Below are 21809 nucleotides of genomic sequence, written 5' to 3'. Positions count from 1 at the left end.
AATTTACTGTGAATTCCAGGAGGGGACTAAAAAATTTCCCTTTGAATCATTTTGAACTGTGTTCACATTGTGCTCTTCTGTACAGTTACAGAGAAGAAACAGTTGATTGAAAAAATTTCAAATTTCTTTAAAGCCAGTTTTTTTCTGTTTGTGTACTTTCTTAATTCTCTTTAGAGTAGCAAAGAATAAAAGTGGTCTTAGTTACACAACAGGAAAAGAGATTTTTGTTGTCATTTTTGCATGGGGTGTCATTTATAATCATAAAAGATTTCTCTTCTACAGCACTTGAGAATCAGCCTTCATTCCTGAATGTCATCCCAACCCTTGAACCCAGTGAGGAAGGGACTGGATTTTGAACTTGCTGTACTGCAGCTGCTTTCGGTGCTGGTGCAGGTCTGGTGGAGGCACAGCAGGGTCTGCACAGGTTAAATCACCTGTATTTTTGCTATTTTTGCTTAGTCTTTATTTCCTTATCCCACCACTGTTACTGTAGAGCTGAATACAACTCTATTTATGCCCTGAACACCTACCGGTGTGTTCAGGTTTCCCATCCCGCAGATGTCAGTGGATTGAATGAATGAATTCTTTCTCCAAGTTATTTGAGTCACTCCAAACTTCACATTCTGCCTGGAGGTAGATTCCTGGAAAGAGTCTGGGTGTAATTTCTCACCAAGTAGGAAAGCACACTCATGCCATTCCTGTCCTCCTCCACTGCAGCAAGGAGCTCTTGGTAGGTCAACCTGGAGAAGATTTTTTTTTTTTTTTTTTTTTTTTTTAGGTGCTTGGCAAGTAGATTTGGAGCCCTGAAGTGTCTTGCAGCTGGGGAGGAGCAACCCCATTACCCAAACCCAGCTGATTGGCCCCACTTTGAGCCCAATTTGGGCTCGGGACTCTCAGAGATCCCAGCCAGCCTCAGCCCTTCTGGGATATTTTTGATTTTGAGGCAATAGAAGTCTGATCTTTCATTGCACTTTTCTGAAAGCAATAAAATTTTCCTACACTGCAGCTCTGAGAGGGGAAATATCAAACAAGCTTTAAGCATTTGTACATTTTATATTAAAAAATGATATGATCTTAATCATTCCCAAGAGTCTCAGATTCTGTTTGCTCCCAGTCTTACTCAGCCAGGGAAGAACAAAGCTGGTGACCAGTTAAACAAGGACTTTTTACTCTTCCTTGCTCCTCAGCTCTGATGACAGAAGCCATATTTTAAGCTCTGGAAGTTATTTTTTCCAGTAGAAGCATCTGGCTCCTTGGCTCTTGCAGCTTCAAAGCTGAAGCTGTTTTCTTAAATAAAGATGCAGAGCAAATCACTAATCAATATTTTTGTTTTCCCAGTGCAAAAATAAATAGCAAACAGAAGAAAGTGTCTCAAACAGAGGTGGTATCTGAGTGGGATCCTGGATATTGTAGTCACTGCTTGGAAGGGGTTTAGAAACGCTGGAGTCTGAAGACCTTCAGAACTTAGAGTGAAATTTGCCTGAGGACAGCGTGGGCTGAATGTGGGATTTGGCTCTGTACAGAGAAAACCACGCTCAAATACATTCTCAAATATGTTTTATTAACTTGGTATTCACTTGGGGAAGTTAAAGCTGTTTTAAGGGAAATATATGCAGTACAGATTGCAGTGGTTTCATTGATCTGTTACAGCAGATCCATACTTCTAAAGACATTTGGAGGGGGGACAAAGAAAGATGTGGGATTCAGTGGTTTTGTCACAGTAGGGAATGGCTAAAGGCTGTGTATTAAATGAGGAAAACACCTGCCAGTCCTTCTGGGCTTTTCCATTGGTAAGGAGGAACAGTGACCTCCTATCTCTTGTAACAATTTGTAAGTTGGTTTGCATATATGGAATATATTGTCATCCCTGTTTTCAGCAGAAACACAAACAGCACCACAATTTGTGCAGCTGACGTTCAGGAATCACTTTTTTCTTTCATCTAAGGGAAGTAGTTTGAAAATTTTAAGCTTTTATTTCCTGTACACCTTTTAAAATAGTAACTCCATATACATGTAAGTTTGACTGGGGATGAAGAATAATCTCGTGGTTCTGTTATGGAAATAAAAAATGGAAAGTTGGGTACCTTTGCATTTCTTTACACAAAACTGTTCTTTGTTGTAGTAGGCCCTGTACAACCTGAGGACCTCACAGCTCATCTGCAGAACTCCTTTAAGGTTTTTTTGTAATGGAAAATATAATTCTCCATTCCTCCAAAAGTGTTTTTACACTTGCACTTTTGCATTTTCTGCTTCTTAATGATCACAAAAATAGCAGTTCAGGTATGGAAAAAAAATCCTTTCACCAACCCTAGGCACTTAAAAAATTTAAGAAGTTAATCTTATCTCCTGCCTAACACCTTTTTAACATTCATGTGTTGGCATTAATGACTGAAAATGGTCCTTTTTTCCTCACACCCTAATCACCAGCACAGGCTCTGGCACTGACAGGTCACAGAATCACAGAACGGTTTGGGTTGGAAAAGACCTTAAAGCTCATCCCCTTCCACCCCCTGCCATGGGCAGGGACACCTTCCACTGTCCCAGGGTGCTCCAAGCCCTGTCCAGCCTGGCCTTGGACACTTCCAGGGATCCAGGGGCAGCCACAGCTGCTCTGGGCACCCTGTGCCAGGGCCTCCCCACCCTCCCAGCCAGGAATTCCTTCCCAATATCCCATCTAACCCTGCCCTCTGGCAGTGGGAAGCCATTCTCTGTGTCCGGTCTCTCCATGCCTTGTCCCAAGTCCCTCTCCAGCTCTCCTGGAGCCCCTTTAGGAACTGGAAGGGGCTCTGAGGTCTCCCTGGAGCCTTCTCCTCTCCAGGTGAACACCCCCAGCTCTCCCAGCCTGGATCCAGAGGGGCTCCAGCCTTCAGAGCATCTCTGTGACCTCCTCTGGACTCTCTCCAGCAGCTCCAAGTCCTTTCTGTGCTGGGCCCCAGGGCTGGGGCAGCTCTGCAGGTGGGGTCTCACCTGAGCGGGGCAGATGGGCAGAATCTCCCCTCTCCTGCTGCCCTCACTGGGGGATCAGCCCGGGGCATGGTGGATCCTTGGTTTTGGTGACACAGTTGTTGACAGTGTCAAGTTGCATCCCATGAAAAGACCTCACAAGTAATAATCTGATGTGCTTGGCATGTAAAACCTCCACTGGTGCACCATCACACAAAGTGGGGTTTGGGTATTTTAAAATTAAAGGCAATGTGGTGATTTAATGCCTGCAAAATTATAGCAGGTTCAGTGTTGCTATCAGGGGGAAAAAAATCCCGATCAAAAGAGAGCTTTTAGAAAGAATTCTGAGATATAATGCTCATAAGCTGTTTTGTGATGTGTTAAGGCACAGTTTGACATGTGCTGCTGGTTAACCATGCGCTTTCAATTATTGCACACCCCCGCCTAAGAGCCACAGAAATTATGGAATGATTCCTCACAGGGGGGTGCTTTCCATCGCTGTTCAATATAGGAAATGGGTTCATTTGTGCTAAACAAAGGAAGAAGGCAGGGATGGTGGCAGGGGGGCAGGACGTAGCTCAGTGGCAGTAGATAGGTGGAAAAACATGTGGGCTTTGGGGAGATGCCTCCGTGTTCTTCTGCTTCCCTCTGCTGGAGTGCGGCAGGATTCCTGCCTGAACCCCTTTAAACACATCCAGAGCTGTCTGGGCAAGAGACTTCTGCAAGCTCATTATTTATTTTAAATGTTTCTGCTCCATTTTCAGGTTTTTTTTCAGTAGTTCCACCTGGAGCCAGTGTGTACAACCCTCTCCTGGTGGCTGTGACTCTGTGGCTGCTCCTCTCTGTGATCACATCTCAGCTTTGAGAGTGATGGATAATATTCTAATTTTTGCAGAGCTGTGTGGGGTGTAGCAGCCTTGTTGCTGTTCATCTTTATAGACCCCGGTCTATTAGAAAGTATGCAAATGCAGAGCGAAATTTATGCCATTTCAAAGGTTTTTCAAATCTAAATTTCTATAATGTCTGTGACATCAATTGCCCAGAAGTTTTATCCCATTTAATTACACTGTATTGCATTAAGTTGTACTTACAAAAATGGAGGACTGTCCTAACATAGCAGAGAATTCACTTTTTAGCATGAAAATAACAAGAATTTTAATAGAGCACATCATTCATCACTGCTGAACAAGTGCTTCCCCACTGCTTTCCCATTGCAACTTCCCATCTCATAACTTTGACGGATTTTGGAAACAGAAGTAGTTTTTCCCTTTAGAGTTTCACAATTAATCTATGCCAAGTTTAATGCAAAGTTCAATTTTCTTGCAAATAGCAGCCATTATTTGGCAGTTCATCTGTCAGATCCTGGCTTGGCTCCCTGTGTTTACTACAAAATGGGGCTGCCAGCTCTGCTTTGGGAATTATTGAAAGTTTACATTGATGAAAAGGGGATATGTGAAGAAAATTTACAGGAGCTTTCCTTTAGCTCCATAGTTTGCCTTAAGCCAAAAAAAATGCTAAAGACAACGTGATTTCCTCTATGATGCATATAAGTTCATTAATACATGTTTAACACTGGGAAGTATGAACCTGTATTAACAACTGATAAAATAATTACTGTTAATATAAGTAATTAGAGCTGGCAATGTAGTAATTATTATTAATATGATTGCTTATAATTAAAGTGCAAGCCATAGATTCAAGGGTAGTTCTAAGTGGATCAGAAATCCTTGCGAATACAGGAATAAGATGAAAAAATTTTGCCACCTGTAATGGGTGGATAGTGGTCTCTTGACTTTCTCTGGATGTTCTCAGACTTGTTTCCTAAAAAACAATACCTTCCACACTTTGATTTACCCCAAAAAAACCCAAAACACAAAGCATAGGATTGAAGCAGAAAATAGGATAAAATACTGATGAAGAGTGTAGTCTCTTATGTTTTTGTCATAGGTTAGCAAGCATAGTCCCGGAAGGGACGTCCTTGCTAAGGGGTGCTTACAGCTTCCTCTGGGACCTGACAGAACCTATCAGCGGCCAATTTGAATATGGACAATTCTCTAAGCCACTTAAAGTTGTGAACACCTCTGTGATCCACACTTAAGAATAGAAACCCTGAGGCAGACTCTCTCTCTCGTTTCCGGTGCTGGGACAGGTGGCTGCGGGCCCCGTGTGGGGGCCAGTGGGCCACGGCCATCCTGGAGCCAATGGGCCCTGTTCCACCCGCGGAACCACCCCCCCCCCAGCGCTGCTGTGGGCAGCCGGAGCGGCTCTGCTCTCCCCCCCTCTCCACTGCGATAAGCCACATTCCAGCTGCAAGGCCGAGGTGAGATTAACCCTTTTAGTGCTGTGAAGAGCTGAAAACCTGAGGGAGGAGAAAGAGGAGATGCTTAAAGCTGAAATTCTGTTGTGAAGCTATGATATATCAGAGTATCCTGTTGTAATTTCATGAAGATATGGGGGGTGGAGTGTTCAACTCGTAAGCAAAAGCACCTGCGCTGAGATAGGCAGATGCTGACACAGCTGTAATTGCATGAGAAGTTTGGACAGGGAGAGATGAACCAGATGAGGACTTTTGCTCCAAAGGAGAAAACCTCAATTCCTAGAGATGCTCCCAGAGATAGTCCTAACGATGAAGATGAGGAAGACCTTTTGCTCCCAGGGAAGAAGGGCCTCTGTTCTTAGAGATGAAATGCTCCCAGAGATGGGTGAAGAGAATTTTTGTTTCTGAATGGCTCAACCTTAAAATTGTACCCCAAAAAGCTTCAAGAGTGGACCCTCAAAAGCAGTTGCAGGAAAAGCTGCAAGTCGGGGGAAGGGATTCACATGCGAGCAGAGAGACTCCTCTTCCTAAATGGACTGAACGATATTTGGAAGTGGGCGGCTGTCTCGTTGTGATAATGTTTTCATAGCATGAGCAAGAAGAGACTCCTCTTCCTAAATGGACTGAACAAGGTTATTATGGAAGTGGTAACAGACTGAACGTCTTAAGGGTTGTCTTTTTACATTGTCAGTGGGAGAAGGGAAGAAGGTGGGGGGAGGAGAAGAGTTCTGAAGGTGTGGTATAATTTTTTTTTCCTTCTTTTAGGTCTGTTAATAAACTTCTTTATATTCTTTCAAGTTTGGTGCCTGCTCTGTGCTTCTCCTAATTCTTATTTCACAGAAGATAAATAGTAATGAGTATCTTGGACCAAACCACTACACTAAGTTGGTGTTTCTGCCCAGTTACAAACCCAACCTGCTACAGTTTTAAATTTTTTTTTAGGACATTCTATTAAAAGGATCTTGAAAGAGAGATTTCCTACAAAGTTTCCAGTTCAGGAATAGCTTTGGTATTATTTTCCATGGTCCTCTTCTTATTATAAATTATTTAGTGTGTGCCATTAGAATAATAGCTAATAATAGAACATATGTGCTTCTCCTTACAAAATCTAATTCATATTAAATTGTTCATCTGAAACACCCCACAGTAGGAATTTTCACACAAGGACAGAAAGCTAGGGTTCAGTATAGAAAATACTATATACAGAAAATATAGAAACTTGATTTATTTATTTATTCATGTGGCTGTTTTTTGTTGTTTTCTAAGAATGCTTTTCCTGGGATTTGGTAGTCACACAGAGCTTTGTAGTCAGACACAAGCCCTCACTCGTGTTGCACAGTGAGTGCAGAATGGTTGTCCTTAAATGTCACAACATTTTTAAACTACACACACTTCTGCTTAATGTAATTCCATGCATATTCCATTGTTTGGAATGAAATTATTGGGCAGTGTTACATAATTTCAGTATAATATGCAGGTTCAATTATTTAGTAGACATTGACTGTAATAATTTCCATATATATAATAAAACAGTTCCTTTCCCTCTATACCATTACTTTATGCTCATAAATACCACTTGTGTCAGATGTTAAACACAACTTTAAAACTCTGTTTATTCAGTGTCATTCTTAGGAGCTGTGGCTTTTGTCCTTCTCAGCCACAGATGTCTTACCAGAGTCATGCTTAAGTGTAGATATTTATAAGGCAACAAGTCCCTTTCTGTCATCTAAACAAAACAATTTAGGGAAGAATTAGCTTCCCAACTGTGGTTTAAATTGTTTGGAAGGCACATAGTCACCGAGCCACCAGAGAACCCTTCTGCACAGCCACATTCCCATGACCCTGAGCCATAAGGTCCGTTGCTGTATCTTTAATAAATAATGAAACAGATGTTCTCTGGAGCCCTGGCTGTCACTCCATGTAGGTTCACTGTGTTTACAAAGTAAATACAGTCGGTAGCAGTTAGCATTTCATATCTCAGGCTGTACAACGAGCAGAATTATTGAAATAGTTTCAATTTGAATTTGTAATGTAAAGTTTTTACTTGTTATCCTGGGTGCTCTATAATTTCTTTCCATACAGTGAAAAGTAGTGGTTATAGAGTCACTGTAAAACTTAGAATCAATGCCAAAATGAATTCACATGAAGAATGCTACCAAAACACCAAAAACCTTCACAAAGGGTAATATGGCAAAATAGTAAAATTTTAAGGCAAAATTTTGTCTTCTCATAGTCATATTTTTGTGATAATTACTAATCAAAACTCCCAAATTTCTTGAGAAAGTGCTTATACTGGAGGGATCTTTTCTTTTTGAGGAAAGAGTCAGCAGGTTTTCCATTTTGAGTAACATGCCGGGCTTTCCTTTTGATTTTTTGGAGAACTTTGATTGGCAGGTAAATTTTAAAAATCAGTATATTTATAAGACAATTTAATACTTCTTATCTAATTTAAGGGTATAATACAAAATGTAGACAGAAGAAAAATATTATAATGTGTCATTTTTCAGTTGTGTTTTCATTGAGGATGTTTTAGACCTGGCATTTCATTATTTCCACGGTCTTTCTGAAAAGAGTATTAACAAGGATTGATTTCAAACCCCAGTGTGGTTTTTAATGAAGGGTTACTACTTTTCCAAATTTCTGACCAAGACTGTGCAGGGGATAGTTCTGACTGAAATGCAGCTGGAGCAGGAAGGAGTCATAAAGGATTTGAAGATAAAGAGGGTGTGCACAGGACAGGGCCATCACAATGTTTATTTTGGCATTGCACATCTCCAGCCTGGTGTATGTGGAGTTCTGGAATGAGCCTGACATGGAGGAACCTATGGAAGATGTGGTTTCTTCCTCTAAAGTAAATGTTCCTGGTTTTCCAGAGGGGACCCTTACTGCTAGAGAAACAGCAGATGTCTATGGATGTGTCAGGCATTTAAGTGATTTGGGTGTATTCCCTTTCACTGGTCCTAAATTAGGAAACATACCCAGGCTGCTGGTGGCCTTAAAATGTCCTCACTCTTGAGTTTCTCTGCTCAAAAATCAGATGGGAACAGCAATCTCTGGAAAATATTTACCATGTGCCGAGTTAGAATTCATTCCTTTTCATTTACAACAATAGAGATTATCAACTTGCAGCATTTCAAGATAATCCCATCTGTAAAATCCTGATTTTACAGTCATTGGACTGTATTCCAGATTAGGCCATGAACAGTTTCTTCCCAGTTCTCCTGCTGTATTTTGTGTGACATTTCAGGATGGTGACAGTAACACTGTAATCAGTCTGTGACTCTTCAGCCACAGACTGGACACTGCCATTAAACTTTATGTATGTGAGCAGTCAGTAAATGAAGTTTTAGTGTGCATAAATCATGTGAACAAGCCTGAGCTGACATAGTCTTTTCTTACAGCACCATAAGAAAGGAGAATTTGGAACTGAGGTCAATGTGCCTGTGCCAGTGCAGGTACCACTGTTAGGTTCTGAACAAGCTACACACTGAAATGTATTTTTCTGCAACATGATTTGCAGAGCTGGAAAGCTTTTGGTATTTGAAGTAATAAATTAAAGGTGTGTCAATCTTATCTTTTATGACTTGAGAATCTGTGTCTGTTTTTCCCTCCAGGATCCCAGAAGCAAGCACAAGTTCAAGATCCACACCTATGGGAGCCCCACCTTCTGTGACCATTGTGGGTCGCTGCTCTACGGACTCCTGCACCAGGGGATGAAATGTGACAGTAAGTGAAGTTTTCCTTGGGCTACCAAAGGGGTGTTCTGGAAAGTCAGTGGAAGCCCTGGATAACAGCTTCTTACTTCGTTTCTGTGGAAAATACCATTTCAAATGTCAGCTATTTATAGTCCTGGTATATTTCAAGTGGATATTTCAGCACCATAATAATCTACTAATGAAAATCACCTCTTCTGCTGAGAACATGGTGTATTCAGCTTGATGTCGCTGGAGGGCCTTTGTCATGGTAATTTTGAGAAAGCCTCTTTTTGGACTGTCTGTGTGAATACACTCTCAAAGACTGAAATTTCAGTTCAGTTTGTAGTCAAGGTCTACTATTTTCCTTGTATGTAATTTGTCTTGGAAGTCTTCCACAGGCAAAACCTAATAGTCAATTTAAACTTAACTCCCTTCATTGCTGACGTGAATGCTCTGTTTTCTTAGTCATATTCCCAGCAAGTCTTTATTCCATTTTCACTTTTTTCCCCCTTCAACTTCATTAATGATATGTTTAGCTTTCTGAAATAGATTATTTTATTTTCTGTTGTATTAACTCTCTACAGAAAGTATTGCAAGATGGAAACCAGCCGTGGCGTTTGGTTGAAATCCAGGCAGCTTTAATCTGAAAGTCTTACCAATAATTAAGCATTTAGTCTTCATTTTCACTTTAAATTAATTTTCACTTAATTTTTAGCTTCTCATGGGTGTCTGAACCATTTTTATGTCCACAGCCTGTGATATGAACGTTCACAAGCAATGTGTGATAAACGTCCCAAGCCTCTGTGGCATGGACCACACAGAGAAGAGAGGAAGGATTTATCTGAAAGCTGAAGTCACTGGTGACAAACTGGAAGTAACAGGTAAACAGCTCATTTTGGAATTTTTCAGGTTTTATAAATGTATGATACACACTATGAGTTTGTGTGCCTTGGTCAGATCTTTGTGCATTAAAGCCACTGATGGAAAATTTCCTTCCAGAAGCTGGAGGATTTCATACAACGTGGCTTTGAATCAAGAAACTCTATGAAGCTGTGTTCATAAAAATCAGTAGAAAAAAGGAAATTTGTAGTAACAGCTTTAAAACCTGGGGAAAATTAGTTAGAAAATCACTGTATTGTCAGTTTTTCATGTTGAAAGCAGCCCAGCAGGATGAGTAGCTGTTCAGGAAGTTACCCATCATCTTCAGAGCACAAGAGATTCACTAAACCTTCATCAGCTGAGGAGTTGTTTCCTCTATTTCAGAGTATTGAATAAACAAAGGCAACTGGGATTCAATCCCAAATATTACTCCCAGTGAGTTTTAAAATATAAAAAAACAGTTCTCACATTCTATAAGCTTAAGGTGACCAAGCTGGGGAGGAGGCAGAGAAGGGGAAAAAGGAGAGGGTGGCAGTTTGTTTCCTTGGAAGTGTTTCTCTGTAATTTGTGAATAATCTGTGGTTGTGCACACCCAGACGTGCACACCCACACCCCCCCACCGACCCACCCTGAGCCAGAAGTTTCCAAAAAATACTCCATGAAACCAGTACAGGGCACAATGCATTTGTCACTGCCTGCTTGGTGTTGCAAAATGGAATTGAATTTGGGGGTAAAGTCAGAGTAGGACAAAGTGGGAGGTTTCTTAGAACATCTCAACTCCTGCCTGTGTTTCTTGGTGTGGTTGTCGCAACCTGTGGGTGTAGAGTGTCATGTCCGTGTGGCTCAGGTGACAGAGCCTGGTACACACCAAAAGGATGTTTCTTCCCCCCCCCTACATTCAGTAGAGACCTTTCCCCTTTTCACAGAGGAAATCAGACCATCACTGAATTTTCGCAGCTTCCAGAACCAGCAGACTTCCCTGCTGATATTATCCCTCTATGGTTTTGTTCTTCCTAAATCCAAATAGCTCCATATTCTCCTGTCAAACCCTGTAAAATGCATTGAAAAGGAGACGTTTGATAAAATTTAGTTAGAAAGGATCAGAATAGATCCCAAGTGATGCTTAATTGTGGCTTAACTTTTCAAAGAGCTTCCTGTCAACGTGGGAGGGGGAAATTTGTCCAAGGTACTGTCATTAAGAGAAGGTGGTTTCACTAAGTAATGAGGCGTTTCAAGGATGGTGATGTGGGTTCTAAAAGTAATTGTACCATGAGAGGGAATTAATTTAAAAATCATCCAAGTGACAAAATTTAATATTTGCTTTATTCTAGGCCGCTTTGCAGCAAGACTCTTAAATATGGCTTAAACTTTCTGCAATAATACACATGATGTGACAAATAACATGTGCTTACTTCCTGATGATTCAGTTGGTTTATAATCGTTTTAGGGACAAAAACATTTATCACAAGTCATTGTGGAACAAAGGCACTGTAAAGTGATTATACAAACAAAGGATCCTTTTAGTTCAGAGTTTTATTTGAAAAGGTCTTGTCTGAGAGGTGAACATGGTAAAATTGTAACAAATTTTGTAGGTTTTCTCCATAGGCTCTTTTTGGTGTGAGTGTACTTGGCAAATGTCATTTCTACTGTGTTTATAAATAAAACATTTCCGTCCCACAATTAAGTAGGTTTCTGGACAACAAGAAGAATGTTTACTATAACTTTGTTACATATAAAACAATTAACAGTGCTGTGGTTGTGGCTGAGGCTTGTCAGCATTTCCAAGCTTTCTGAAAATTTCTTTAAATAAAAATCATAATTGTCCTGAAAGCAAGCTGCTTTTTTTGGTTTTTACGTAAGAAATACCATATGGACTAGCCAAAATGACATTTCAGGTGCCTTTTGTGTATGTTTAACTGAAAAGGAAATTAGCAATTGCCAGTTCATGGACATATTACAAAACATAAAAAAAATGCTCCTAGAATGTCATTGCTTCTAAAATATTTATTGACAAAACCTTTGTTAGAATATACAGTTCTCAGAGCTCCCAGGCACAACATCACTGCCCTTAGCTTTGGGAAAGGAGGTGAATTAAAGGTCCAGGAGGTTTAGGAACAGCAGGAAAAATAATCAGTGACTGACTGTTTGGTTTGAGCCTTTGTCTGAATCTTTTTCAAAGGAATTACTTTGTAGGTGTTGAACTCCTTCAGCTGAATTCCTCAATATCCCTGCTCTGCACCCTGTTTTGGTTGTTAATTAGTTCCTGCTGATTCTTTCCCAGCCAGCCTTGATTACATGCAAAACATTTGTGCTGCTAAATGGGGACCTGCCACTGGTGTTGGCAAATTGCAAATCCTTAGGCATCCCAGCCCCACCAGGACACAGCTGGCAAAGGACAATTGCAGAATGTGGTTCTTTAGGTGATATGGTTTATTTAGCACATCCCAGTTTGTCTTTCTTTCCCTCTGCCTTCTTCTTTGGAGGGTTTTCTGGTGCCTGTTGTTTCCAAGAAGCCCCACACTGCAGGCACACTGAATGTTTTCCTGGTAAAATGTTGGAAATAGGGCTGGTTTTTAATTCCCAGTGAATTCTAGGAAGGAGGTGAGGCAGGCACTGCTGGGTGGAGCTGCCCAGTGGCTCCCTCAGATTATCTACAATCTCCGAGTTGGCAGGTTCTGAATGGAATTAATGGTGGGAGTCATTCAGTCCTGTGTATAAACACACTTAATTCCAGTTAACTGAGTCAGATCTTCAACCCCAGTGCATCAGTGTGGACACACAGGTTTGTCTGTGGGAATTGTAGAGCCTCTGCAACACTTCTTCACAAAGGAGTTGGAATTTTGGATTGATTTCCTCTGCCATAACCTCACCATCTTCCCAGGGCTACTCAATCTGCCCCATTCAATGCTCATTTGTGTTGTAATTCTTAAACATCAGTGGTTTATCTTCAATGGTTGAGTTACTTGCTTGAGAGCTGTGTTGAATATTAATAATTTATGGCACAGTACAGAAATGTGGTAGTTTTCTTTTTATAGAAACACTCTTGAAACGCATATTTCTGAAATCTCTGAGTTCGTGACCCTTTCATAGGTTGGATTGACATAGGGGTGTTGCTCTTAAGCATAGTAAAGTGCTTTTTGCTATTCTTAATCTCGTCTTTTTACACTGAATTTTCTTCCTCCTGATGTGTGTTAAAAGTTTTTTCACTCTTTCATTTACTCCTTGACCCATCTTATAATTTAGGGCTCTTCTGAGTGAGCTTGTAGGTGGTTGAATCACAGTTGTGATTTTTTTAACTTTATTTTTGAATTATTTTTATAGTGAATGAACAATAACCTTTGTGAGAAAAATAACCCCATCTGGTGCATTGATATATAAATGCTGCCACAATACTGGGACTTCAAACTGTGACCTCTCAGGCACTGGAAGTTGGATGTGACAGCAGCTGACAAGGAGGATCTGCCCTCCTGACACTTATTTAGAAAAAGGATGGTGGTGACTTTCTGGCAACTAATGTACCCCCGTTACATAAATCTTATTAAAACACATATAGGCACAGCACAGAATTTTCAGGGGGTTTTAACTGTATTTGACTAAGCTGCAAGGATCAGAAAATCTGGTTTTATTCTTCAGTGGTGCTTCTGTTTAAAAGCAGAGGAAAGCTGGCAGTGATCCCTGCAGAGGCTGGGAGCACACAAGCGGCTCTCCAGCAATGATCTCCCAGGAGCTCCGTGCTCCCCACTGGACATTTCTCAGGTTATTTATGAATGTGTGAATGCTGAGCCACCTCCTGGCACTGCTCATTATGTCCTGTCACGCTGCTTGGTGAGGGCAGCTGGAGCAGGAGCCCCCACCCAGACAGGCTGGGGACACAAACTGCAGAATTCTGGCACATTCCTAGATCCTCAGTGTTTCCTTAAAAGACCCCAGTGTGCACACACACTGATAATTTTATTGTGGTTTTCTAGGTCAGTGTTAGTGTCTGTCTTTGTTAACATTAATTTCATCATCTGCAGCTGATTTTAAAAGGGAACATAAATTAATATTCTGGCTGTTTGACCAGCTTTTAATACCAAATGCCTATAAAGTGATCCCAAATAATTGTTTCCATGCAGGACACATTTTTAATGTCTCAAAAAACATGAATCTCATGGTTTACTTCACTAATATCTTCTTTCTGACATTCCCAGAATCTGCAGGGTTGCTGCAGTCATTACAGGAAAAGCTATGCCTTTAGCAATGCCAGCCCTGGTGACAACGAAAAGCTTCCTTCCCACCTCAGTCATTAAATTCACTTTACCATGAAGAAACAGGCAATGTAAGGGGTTTAAAAAGACCGTTAAGTTTTCAGTAATGGCCATCTGCATGCATCCAGAAATATCAACTAGACCCTATATATTTATGTAAGATAAGAATTACAAATGTAACAGCCTGAAGCCTTTTCCAGATTATTTGATCCATCCTGTAGTAAGATTTATGTTTCATTAAGCAGCTGTCCTGCCCAGTAGCACATATATTTTAAGATGATATTTTTGTAAATATAATCTTCTTTAAAACGAAAATAGAATTGCTTGTATGAGATTCCCAGGTGAAATTGAGGCTGGAGAACCTATTGCAGACACAAGAACTTAGGACGCAGTGTTAGGGATGATGGTAGATTTTTTTATTAGTAGGAGAGAATATCCTAATAAATACAGAGGAATCAAGTCTCTTGTAACATCGGTTCATTTTTCTTCTCGTTCTAGACAAGGATGTTCATCAACTGTTCCTTGTACATCACATGTACAGTGCAGGTGTTCATTATGTTGCCATTTTTCAGTGCTCAGGCACTGGGCTCAGAAAGGATATGAAAAGAAATCTTCACTGGGCAGGGGAGTAGTTATGGAATAGAGAAAAGTCTCATCTCTGAAAGCCCTTATAGTGATGAAAACCATAGAGACTGAAAATTGCCTGGAAAGCAGGATTTGTTTCGGAGTCAGTCGTACCTGTGAGTCACAAGCAGCTCCAGAAAAGAAGAATTCAGTGAGTTTTAAAAAATCTCGTAATAAATCTTCAGTGAAAGTAGAGCAGTTTTGGAGGCAGCTTTTGGATTTTGCATGCAAGGAGTACAAACCCAAAAACGGGAAAACTATTTTCAGTAATAGGTAAATCTTTTAAAATGTGACTGAGGAGTGCAGGAAGGTACTGGGGAGACAGTTCCTTGGCTGGGAGTGCAAGATCCTCTGTCACTCGCTCAGCCATCTGTAAACTGGGCAAACCAGAAAGTCTGTACCAGAAACTTCTTCAGGAGGCAATGAGAATTTTGGAACAATTTAACAATGCTGTGTTGTGAGAAGACAGGAGCTTTATGATATGTTGGAGCTAACAACAGTCACCCTTTTCCTTCATTTCTCTGGATACCATGCCAGGTGAGACCACTGGAGTCTTGCAGTGTCTCCTAAAAGCAGCTTTTGCCATGCGGATGAGAGATTTCTACTCATCTAAGTTGCCTGTAGGACTAAAAGATTGGCAAGAAAAGGTTGCTGTGATTAGTAAACTGTTTTATTATCCACATTTGGGATTTCAGGAAAAAGGTATCTGTGACTCACTTGTAAAGGAACTGAGTGGACTCATGCTGCGAATCATTCAGCTTTGTCCTGGGGACAGAAACATTTATTTAGTCATTCCCATGATTAAATTTATCTGCTGGTACCACAAGAAGCTATAAATCTACAACTGCATATGGCTTGCAACTCTTGACCTACACAATCCCATGGAAAAAGTTTCAGCTTTGTTATCCACTCTCTGAATTCCTTAAAATCCTGCCTGAATTTCTTCTCTTTACATGAAATGTCAGTTGTCTCTGCCAGCCCACTCTGTTTTATTTAGGTTTTTATTTAAAGTATGAATACCTTAGAACCAGCTCTGTATTTGCTTATGTCCTTAGACTATTCCTGGAAAAGTGGGAGTCCCAAATTTAGGCTCCTGGATGGATACTGCTGGTTTATAAGTAGCACTTAATAGAAGAGCCATAGGACAGATATCAAATAATCTGCATTTTCTGCTGAATACACATTTATGATCTCTGGTGCCGGTTTGGACAAATTTGGAGGAAAATATCCTCTGACAGAAGGCAGGTTACAACCACCCCTCCCGCACCAGGTTTGGGAAAGATGAAATTTTCCTCAGAGGAAAGTGAAAGAGATAAAAACTATTTATTTAACAAACACACGGGAAAAGAATAATAATGCTAAATAATAAAACCTCTCGCTTTGGAGAGAAACCTGGGAAAATCTCAGAGTCCTTCTGTAGATGTAATCTCTCTCCTCCTCCTTGGAGCTGGGTCGTGGGCCCACCTCCAGGGCCTTGGTGGGAAATTCTCCCAATGTGTTCTGATGTTGAAACAGTCCAGAAGAGAAGAAGGGAAAAACCGAAGTCCCAGGAAAACAAAGTTCAACTCTCCATCTTCCTCAGGAGAAAAGGAGCCGAAAGCTGGCTGAAGAGCAAGAAGGGTGCTTCCTCTGCTCTTGCTACCGCAGCAGGAGAACATAGAGGAGTGTGTATTTGTGTCCTTGAAACAACTGCTTGAAAAGTGTGCTCAGGTTTTTTTTTCTCTCCCCCCTCTCAGGCTCAATTTAAAGACACAAAAAGGCACAGGATTGATTTCTGGGCATAGAGCAGCGATAGGGGATACACATCATAAAGTCACCCCAAGACATCTCTATTAACAAGGAGGAAGAAAATGGCACATTTTTTCCCCAATGCAAGTTGACAATTTTTTCTGGGTTTTAGAAGGAAAACCTGAGCAAGACTGGATTTATTGGAGACTTCAATCCATACTTGTCTTTATTGTCTTTTTACCTGTGTGCTTTCTCATTCCCCATTAAGAGTCCAATCTGGACAAAATGTTAGGAAATTTAACCGGTGGCAGCTGCTTTGCTCAGTACAGGGATTATTATCATCCTTAATATTTGTGACAGAAAACTGACAAGGAATATTTCAGGTTTCTGCCCAACGTGAGTCCGAACTGCACCTCCCTTTAACCTTCTCTAATTTAGAGTAGCATCTCTATCACAGTGTTGGGTTTAATTAACAAGTAATTAGCAAGCAGGATGAGATTGCTTGCTATGGTTACAATTATAGCAGAATTCAGCCACTGTAAATTGATTTATTCTCGTGGAGTTATTTTTCATTTAAGTTTCTCAACCACACAGAAGAGATATTGTCTTTGGTGGGGAGGGGAAATCTCTTCTTCATGTCAATTCTCCCAGAGAAACCTGATCTGTCCTGTTAAAAATAGGGCACGTTAAAGAGATGAACCACTTGGATGCTAATTCTTGATAAGCACTATTTAGCACAAGTATCATCACGCTGTTTCCTCGGGAAAAGAAGTGCTAAGTCAGTTGGAAAAAGATGTCTAAGGGTATTAATTATGCAGACAAAAGTACAAATGGGCCAGATATCTTAAAACAGGGAGTGAGATAATGACTTCGTTAGCAGCCTGTATTTAATACATTGCATTTTTTCCTTCCCAATTAATCTTTGAGCTTCTCCTTCTTACACTTAGAGGGTTTTTTTTTTCTTCCATTTTCTGTGTTTGCTGCAGAAGAAAGCAGCAATTTTACATGTTCTGCCATGTCCTCCTGCTGCCAGAGCTAGTTTTGCAGCATTTATCAGGGCTGGGCAGGGGTGGCTTTGTCCAGGGATCTCTCCATGGCAGAGCCTCCACATCTACCCAGCCAGTCAGTCAAAATTCTGTGTTTCACACTGAGCCTCTGCAGGTAAAATTTAAACATAAAAGCTCAGCCCGAAGATGGTAAAATTAAGCTATTTTTTTTCAGAGATTTTTAGCAGAAAACTTACCACCATGTATTTTTAGGAAGCTGTAGAACATGTGGAGAGTTCTGCTCCTCACTTATGTCAAAGTGCAGCACAGAAATAAAAATCAAAAAGTGGATTTTGAAGTAATAGCTCCTGTGCCAAACCTGGCAGTGCAGTCACAAAAACCATGCAGAAGAAGACTGAAAAAAACCCAACCAAAAAAACGATCATAAACCCAAATATAGGATGAGAGAAAGCAGCTTGCACTGAAAGCTGTCACTTCATCCTTCACTCTCTTCATGGTTCTTAGTCCCTTTGGGATTGTAAATACTTAGCTAAAATAAGTTATTTAATCTCAGTGCTATTCCTTGGAAGTATTTGAAGATTATTTTCAGTGCGCTCAAGTTTTAAAATTGGGTGTTTTGGTTTTTTTCATGGGTTGAAAAGAAATGTTTTTCCAGCTGACCACTGGGTGTGAAGACCATCAGAGGGCAAACTTGGAGTAAATGAGAGTGGGGACAATTTCCCTGGCCTGAAAGGCACTATTACCCAGCTGCAAAGCCCTGTCAGCTTTAGACATGCATTGTGGAAAAGTACAAATGAAATAGATTGCAAGAAAGATGCATTTATTTTCTGTTCTTTTAAAACATAGTGATTTTTTTCCTGATATAATTCTTTGAGGAATACACATAGTGAATAGAATTATACTTTATTCTAAAATTTTAGTCCATAAGCATTTTCTGTCTCCTTTTAAAACCAGAAATTTAAGAAACTTAATCAGTATCAACTGTTGGGTCAAGTTAATATGATTTGTTTACAGCCATGATCTAATTTCATTAATTAATTTACATCAGAGTATCTGTTCTGCATGAGAATTATCTTGACAAAAAAAGTGGTGTCTTCCAAATCAGTAGCTCACATTCCTGTACTTCTATTCTGTACATAAAATAATATCTCTGCTGTTTGGATGCCTTTTAACCTCCGTGCTGGGAAACAACAGACTGAAATCCTGGGTAGGTCTATAATTTTTGGGTTGTAGTGCCATTTAAATCTGGTGGAAAGGAGAACAATGCCTTGAGCAAACAGTAACTATTTGTTGCTGAAGATCCTGACAACTTTTTTCTTTTTTTTCTTTTTTTTTTTTTCTTTTTTTTTTTTTTTTGAAAAGCTCCAACTGACTTTCATGTGGCTCTAAAGTCCAAATTTCTGTAGGAAATACTTTCCATCAAGAAATATTAAGTTACTTAAAGGTTGAACTTTCCTAAATTTCCTTTAAGATTTCTTCAGTTAGGTAGATAAATTTTAGAAAGGCCTCCTGAATGAAAGCAGTAGCTGAGGGCAGTGTCAGTCCTGGTTTATCTCTCCAGTGTCTCTCAAAGGCTGGAATTCCTTCATCCCTTCAGAACCACGGCACCCTCAAAGCTTCTTGCAGTCTTCCTTGCAGAAACAATTTTAACCTTAAACTCTGACTGTCACAAAGGAATTCCTGGGTGGAAGCTGTTTTCTGTCCCAAACCCCAGAGGGCTGCTGCTCCCAGGTTTTGAGATGCCCAGCTATGAGCTCCAAATTCCCCATCCCAGCCTGATCCCAGTTCATCGCAGCACAGGCTGGTTTGGGTGGGACAAGGTTTCACAGCATGAGGAAAATTCACCATTTATTCTTCAGAATTCTTGTTCCATGATGTGGAAATCTTGCTCAAGTGTCTGACAGAGGGAGGGCAGTGCTGTCTGTGCTCACCCTTTGGGATACTCCAGCCCCTGCAGGTTCCTGACTGTTCCCTCTCTCTTCGGGGATCAGGAACAACTCAAGATAAATTAACTCTGTTTCTTCCTTTGACATTGTAAAAGTAGAAGCTGTATTAGGATTTTTGTGAAGCTGAAGCTCCACTTGTCTTTCCTGCACTTTCCCTTTGGTTGCTGTCATGACATGCTCACAACTATTCCATCTGACAGCTAATGAACCGTGAATCCATGGGAAGGTTGGTGTTAGAAACCTTCCAAAGTGGGCTTGTGTCAAACACCTGGTCCTCTGCAATCCACTGTGATCTGGCTGTGGCTCTTACAGTATTTGGGTCCTAATCCTGTGGTTGTATAACCTAAGACAGATGAGGGAACAAAAGCACAAAGAGTTGGTACCTGCTCAGAAAAATTACAGTGATGGATTTGGGTATTTAATCATTGCGTTGCAGGGAGAGCTGCCTAGAAGCTGCGTGTTGCTTGTGAATCACTCTTCTCTCCTGTCATTGCTCCCTGCTATTCTTATAAATACCACTCAGTACAACCTTTCTTTACAACAAGTAGGTTCTTCCATGCCAAGCCTGACAAGTGGGTTTCACATCTTATTTATTTGTCAACATGCTTCAATAGCTCTGGTCTGGCACGTAGTTTCTTTCTTACCAGTGATATGTAATCCTTGCGTTTTATATTGACAGTGAGAGAAGCAAAAAACCTCATTCCCATGGATCCAAATGGACTTTCAGATCCTTATGTCAAACTGAAGCTCATCCCAGATCCTAAGAATGAAAGTAAACAAAAAACAAAAACCATCCGTTCTACCCTGAATCCGGACTGGAATGAGTCATTCACATTGTGAGTTTAACACCCTGATTTAATGGGAGGTCTTTGGATGTACTGAATTGTTTATTTCAGTGTCGACAACTCCTCCATTTCTCTCCTTTTCAGTAAATTAAAACCTACAGACAAAGATCGTCGGTTATCCGTAGAGGTCTGGGACTGGGATCGAACAACCAGGAATGATTTCATGGGATCACTCTCTTTTGGGGTGTCAGAGCTTATGAAGATGCCAGCCAGTGGATGGTAAGAGTTTCTGAAAAGAGAATGAGAGAATATATCACCAGAAGTTTTAAACCTGTCTGTTTTTTTCAATGTGATCTACCTTTTTTTTGAGCTTTTCACTGTGTTTCAGGCTATAAATTCACTGAAAGTGCAACTAAACCTAGGAAACACAGGCTATATATATCAAAGAAGGATAACAAAACAATTGCTTTTCTTTTGTGCTGTTCCTGGAACTTCTGCTGGAGCCAGGAGCTGCTGCAAACTCAATTCTGTGTACATAGTCTTGTGATACAAATTTTATTTTTATCTGCAGTATGATGTGTTCAATACTATGTGTATCATGTTATATATAGCTCTGCAAAGGCAAAGCACATGGAAAGTGATCTCATCAAATGCCATCTCATTACCTACCACGAGAGGGTAGAACTCATCACATCTCCTCAAAAAGGACATTTCTTCAAAGACAGTTGTTTAGGGCTATGGAAGCACTGGAGACAAAGGTTCCTCCTCAGGGTTGATGTCTCCCATCAAATCCCAGGATGAGTGGGAAGAATCTCATTGTCCATTAAACTGTCTTGACAGATAGTTTGGGATTAAAGATCTGATTTCAGGTAAAATATATTCTATTTGTGAGTTTGGTGTTAGAGATCAGATGATGTTTGGTCTTTGAGATCAGTTCTTTGCATACCTCTGACATTGTTACAAACCACACACAAACAACTAAATCAGATTATAAATCTATCAGGGAAAAACTGTAAAGTCACCAGTTTTTTCTCAAATCCACCACAGGTACAAGCTGCTGAATCAAGAAGAGGGTGAATATTACAACGTTCCAATTCCAGATGCTGATGAAGATGGAAATGCAGAGCTCCGGCAGAAGTTTGAGGTGAGGATTAAACACAGATGCATGCAACTAAATATTGCATTTATTTTTCACTTTATTACAAAACAAAAAAGAGCTTGTTAAAAGATACATATGTTAGAGTGCTCCTATTTCTGTTTCTGTGACAGCTCTGTGTGTCTTTGGTTTTCTTGAAGATTGGACCAAATGGTTTAATTCAGAGATGGCATCATTTTCCTGACAGTTCAGCTTCTCTGCTATGACACTTAGAAGTTGGTATTTTAAAATATGTTATGTCAAGTATATGTAATAATTTCAATGTCTCTTAAGAATTGCTGTGAAATCTGCCAGCCATTATCACTGCTGTCTGCATTATTTGACAAATGAAATTCTCAGAAACAACAGTATTTTAATACTTTGAATGTTTCACGCTGTAAGTTGGGGTGTTTTAAGAAAACACTTTCAGTGTTCATGCTTTGGAGCTTTAAAGTCTTTGCAGAAGGTTTTCATGTGAAATTCTGCTCCCTGTAGTGTGGGGA

The 21809-nt window shown here is 40.3% G+C and overlaps 1 protein-coding gene across 6 annotated transcripts in view; it reads left to right on the top strand.

Annotated features, from left to right (window-relative positions):
* Positions 1 to 21809, top strand: part of PRKCA (protein kinase C alpha) — a 141823-nt gene that overhangs the window by 84739 nt on the left and 35275 nt on the right. For all 6 annotated transcript variants that reach the window (XM_082293894.1, XM_082293893.1, XM_082293895.1 and 3 more), the window contains exons 4-8: positions 8875 to 8986; positions 9708 to 9836; positions 20066 to 20222; positions 20316 to 20450; positions 21219 to 21315. In XM_082293894.1, coding sequence (XP_082150020.1) covers positions 8875 to 8986; positions 9708 to 9836; positions 20066 to 20222; positions 20316 to 20450; positions 21219 to 21315 — 630 coding nt within the window. The remainder of the gene's footprint in view (positions 1 to 8874; positions 8987 to 9707; positions 9837 to 20065; positions 20223 to 20315; positions 20451 to 21218; positions 21316 to 21809) is intronic.

The sequence above is a fragment of the Coloeus monedula genome (assembly GCF_965178545.1).
Source record: "Coloeus monedula genome assembly, chromosome: 19".
NCBI classification, from domain to species: Eukaryota; Metazoa; Chordata; class Aves; order Passeriformes; family Corvidae; genus Coloeus; species Coloeus monedula.
This window is presented reverse-complemented; position numbering and strand designations above follow the sequence as displayed.